The sequence below is a fragment of the Peromyscus eremicus genome, chromosome 8b (genome assembly GCF_949786415.1).
Source record: "Peromyscus eremicus chromosome 8b, PerEre_H2_v1, whole genome shotgun sequence".
Lineage (NCBI taxonomy): Eukaryota > Metazoa > Chordata > Mammalia > Rodentia > Cricetidae > Peromyscus > Peromyscus eremicus.
This window is the reverse complement of record NC_081424.1, coordinates 18,862,719-18,867,499: the sequence shown is the minus strand read 5'-3', so window position 1 is coordinate 18,867,499 and position 4,781 is coordinate 18,862,719. Positions and strand designations below refer to the sequence as shown.

Sequence of the window (4,781 nt, the reverse complement as noted above, 5' to 3'; positions counted from 1 at the left end):
ACATGCACACACACACACACACACACTTCTAATCTTAATGTTTTGCAAGAGTCTTGAGTCTTATGAGGTTGTTGCCTCTATGCAACTTGATTCTGAAGAGAAAATTATGACCATGTGATCCTAACCTACAACTAGAGAAACTCGTATGCATGTGAGTCAAGATGTCTGCCACACTTGACTTTCTTGTATTGTCAATTGTGCAAAACAACACGAAAGGCAAGAACTAGGTGCTATGTCATCATCAGAATTATATACTTTAGAAGAGATGCTCTTAGGAAAAAAAAATGAAAAGGGTAACAACATTGCATTACTTACCTCGATGCTTAGCTGTCAGGAAAGGTAACCGGGACCTGGGACCTGTGTCTGTTTCTGTCACCCTCACCTTCTAAGCTACCATGAGTGAGTGCATCTCTATCCATGCTGACCAGGTTGGTGTCCAGACTGGCAATGCCTGCTGGGAGTTCCACTGTCTGGAACATGACATCCAGCCTGATGACCAGACACCAAGTGACAAGACCATTGGGGGAGGAGATGACTCCTTCAACACCTTCTTCAGAGAGACAGGCACTGGCAAGCATGTGCCCCCTGCAGTGTTTATAGACCTGGAACCCACAATTATTGATGAAGTTCACACTGGGACATACCGCCAGCTCTTCCATCCTGAACTGCTCATCACAGGCAAAGAAGATGCTGCCAGTGACTTTGTCTGTGGCTACTACACCATTTGAAAAAAAGATCATTGACCTTGTCTTGGACCTAAATCACAAGCTGGCTGATCAGTGAGTGCACAGGTCTTGAGGGCTTCTTGGTTTTCCACAGCTTTGGCGGGGGAATTGGCTCTGGGTTCACCTCCCTGCTGAGGGAGTGACTCTATTCTTTCTGTTGATTACATAAAAAAGTCCATCATCAGGAAGTAGAAAGAAAGACAAATGCTATGCTCTGCTTTCTCTAGGACTGAAACTAAGGAATTGGTGCCAACTTTTATTGTGGGACCTCCCTCCTCAATTAACATAATAACTCACAGGCCTACGCAGAGGCTAAATAATCTCTTGCAGGTGTGCCTGGAGGTTTGTCTCTCAGGTGACTCTACATTTTGTCAGGTTGACAATCAATATTAATAACTGCAATATCATAAAAGGAAAGGAAGAAACCTTGGGGATGAAGGTTGTTGTTATGGCTATTGCCTTGATAGATAGTCCCAAGGGGTGTGTGTGTGTGTGTGTGTGTGTGTGTGTGTGTGTGTGTGTGTGTGTGTATGATCATCAAGTTCTATACCTTAAATATATTCATTTTTGACTACCCAAACAATATCAGTCATGGGTTCCATTCAAGGACATAGACATATCTAGAGAGATATATGATAGTCACATAGAGACAGATTATTTAAGAATATTTGTAAGTAATAAACACATATATTTGTTTCAATTGAAAATAAATTTTTTACACAATGTATTATGATCATGACTTCCCCTCCCCCAACTCTTCCCAGATCTGCCCACCTCTCCAACCATCCAATGCCACACTTTCTTTCTCTCTCTCTTTAAAAAGTAAACACACAGGCAAACAAAAAACCCAAACAAACTAGAATTTTAGAAAACAGAAGAAACAGAAGAAACACACATAAAACACACACTAAAAAAAAAAATCACAAAATCAGAAACCCTAATATACAATCAAACAACTAGTAAGATTTAAAAAATGCTCAAACAAGGCAATATTAGACCAAAAGAAATTCTACAAAAGTACTACTGAATTGTTTTTGTGTTGGCCATCTACTATTGGCCATGGGGGCTACACTTAAGTGTGGTTTATATATCCCGCGAGACTCCATTGGAGAAAATGAATTTATCCTTTGCAAGCAGGTGTCATTTGGAGATAGCGTCTTGGTTAGTCATGAGAGCTCAGGTCCACTTCCCCCTCTCAGCACTGGGACCCCATCTGGCTTTGATCTGTGTAGGTCCTGTGCACGCTGCCACAGTCTCCGTGAGTTCATACATGCATCAGTCCTGTTGCCTCCCGGAAGACACTGTTTCCTTGGTGCCATCCATCCATCCCCTCTGGCTCTTACAATCTTTCTGTCTCTTCAACATAGCTTTCTGAGCTCTGAGGGGAGGGGCTTGATAAAGACAACCCATCTAGAACTGAAGGTTCCAAAGTCCCTCACTGTCTCTCTGCACATGGTTCAGTTGTGATCTCTGTATTTGTTCCCATATATTGCAGGAAGATTTTCTGATGATGGATAAGGAAGACACTGATCTATAGCAGAATATCATTAGAAGTCTTTTTTTTTTTTTTGCCATGTTCCCTTAACAGAACAATAATATTTGGTTTTCCCCAAAGCACATGGTATATCTAGACTCAGGTTTTTGGGGGGAAGAGATGGGTAAGGGAATAGATGATGATGATGATGATGACGATGACGACGGTGGTGGCGGCGGCGGCGGTGGCGGCGGCGGCGGCGGCGGCGGCGGCGGCGGCAGCAGCAGGAGACAGATAATAGGTAGGCAGGTAGGTAGATGATAGATAGATAGATAGATAGATAGATAGATAGATAGATAGATAGATAGATAGATAGAAAGATAGATTAGCAAATTGTTAGCAATTGTTTGAGTGTAGTGTCAGACTGTTCACTCAACTATTCTCTGAAATATTTGGACTATTTGAAAATCTTCATGATCAAACAAAGTTGGGGAGAACGAAGAGGAAAATATCCATGCCTGTTGATCCTGCTGACACATTAATTCTCACCTGTAGTTTTTCTGGGGTTTCCCTTGGGACTCCACTGTGTCCGACCCATCTAGAAGACAGGGACAGTGGCTGGAGCCACAGAGATCTCATTCTGAGAGTCACAGGCATCTCCTGGGAAAGACCTCATATCAGATAAGACAGAAATAAAGTATAACATTCTTTGTGGGAGTCTGCCGGAATCCAGCTACAACATGCTCCCATTTTTTTGGAGGGTTCTTGGGTGGAGGAGAGAGGAATGAGGAAATATTAGGTAGAAATATAGAAAGAAACAATAAGAAAGACAGAGATACAGGATAGCTGCTGGGCAGGGTGGAGGGGGACTCCTGGGTCAATACCCAGCCTCCCAGAGCTTATTCAAAAGGGCTTTTTATAATATGCCAAGGGGAGAAGCAAAAGACTCCCCCTTCCAAGATCAAAGCACACCATGTAGACCCTTCCAAACACCTGGTAACCACGCCCCTGGCCAAATTATCCCCTTATGCAGCCCTGCTGGGTACAGCAAGCTCAGATTCTCTGACTTTGAGTAAGGTCTCACTAGGAAGCCTCTGTGGGCTACCACAATTCTTGAACTCAGATGTGTAGAAAGTATATTACTGTGTAGAAAGTATGTTACTTTCTATGCCTTGCCTTTCATGAGCCTTCTATGTGACTAATACCGAAGGAAAGACTAAAACCTGAGCGCTAAATGTGACTTTCCCTTTAGTATAATGTCCTTCAAGTAAAGGCTTGTTCTCTTTACAGTAAATATTTGGTTTGGGGGATTTTTATTCCCACCTCCATCTCTTCTTTTCTTTCTGGGTATCAACACATCAGAAGCAGTCCACACTATGGTTTGGCCACCAGCAAAGAGATTTTTAGGCTCCACGCTGGGCACCAAGGACCTGAGTATTCCATTCATATTTCTTATCTTGTCTCACCATTGGCATCCGCCTGCTGTTCTTTAGTCCTTACTAGTCTCTCTGTGGGGTGGCTGAGCTACTGTTGTGCCATGCTGGCATCTGTCACTGAAAATACAGAAGTGCAAGCCACTGTGCTGGACGCACGCCCTTCATCTTGGCCTGAGGCCTCTTCTTGGTCACCTGCTCTGTTTCTCTGTGTTTGTACTAGGAAGTTTAACTGCTCTCTGTAAACTGATCTGCAGTATGAGATTGCGATGCTTCCCACAGAACCCGCTGCTGCTCACCTGGTTCCACGCTTATATGAGTGTCTTAGGGAGGGAACAATAAGTCGTCACAAGCCAGGTGGCTGAAACCAAGAGAAATGCATTCTCTCATAGTCCTGGAGGCGAGAAGTATAAAATCATCATATGATACAATTAGTTCCTTCCAAAGTCTCCAAGGAAGAATCTCCTTGTGCTTTTCCCTCAGCTTCTAGTAGCTACCAGCAACTCTTGATAGTCCTTGGATAAGGACTATCCTAACTCTAGTTTCTGCTTGTACCTTCACGCAGCATTCTTCCCTCTCTAGGAGTCCTTTTCTTTTACAAGGACCCTTGTCCATAATCTCCTCCCCAGGCAAAATACCAAGAGCTTGATCTTAATTCTGTCTGCAAAGACCCTTATTCCAAGTACTGCCACATTCTGAAGTTCCACTGGACATATCTTCAGGAGAATGCTACTGAATCCACTATCATTTTGGAATTCGGAGCATCTCTGCTTTTAGTACCTTCCGAGACTGTGCAGGAGAGAAAACAAGCTATCATACCCTGACTGCTCTGGATCCCTCTATGGGCTTCTGTGGTCTCTGTGTACCTTTCAAGATGTCAACCCAAGAGGGCTAGGAAATGCTCACTCCTGTCTCACTGCTCATAGGATCAAAGCCAAAAATAAGATAAAGCCTAGTGGGCATTTCAGTAAGCATCCGATAAATAGTCTCCATCATGATACTGCTAATTACCTTTGTGCTGTGGTAATTATGTAAAATTAAAACCTACTAATAAAACTATCTTACATGATACATCAAAAATGATTGCTCTCAAGTTATCAACAAATGTAACATTTCCAGTTGTATAGACCTACTGTTGATTCTCATAAA

General features: G+C 43.0%; 1 protein-coding gene across 1 annotated transcript; it reads left to right on the top strand.

Moving 5' to 3' along the window:
- Positions 1–395: 395 nt before the first annotated feature.
- Positions 396–728, top strand: LOC131918814 (tubulin alpha-3E chain-like). Its single transcript, XM_059272990.1, has one exon. It carries the CDS (start codon positions 396–398, stop codon positions 726–728), a length of 333 nt encoding a protein of 110 aa, XP_059128973.1.
- Positions 729–4,781: the final 4,053 nt, after the last annotated feature.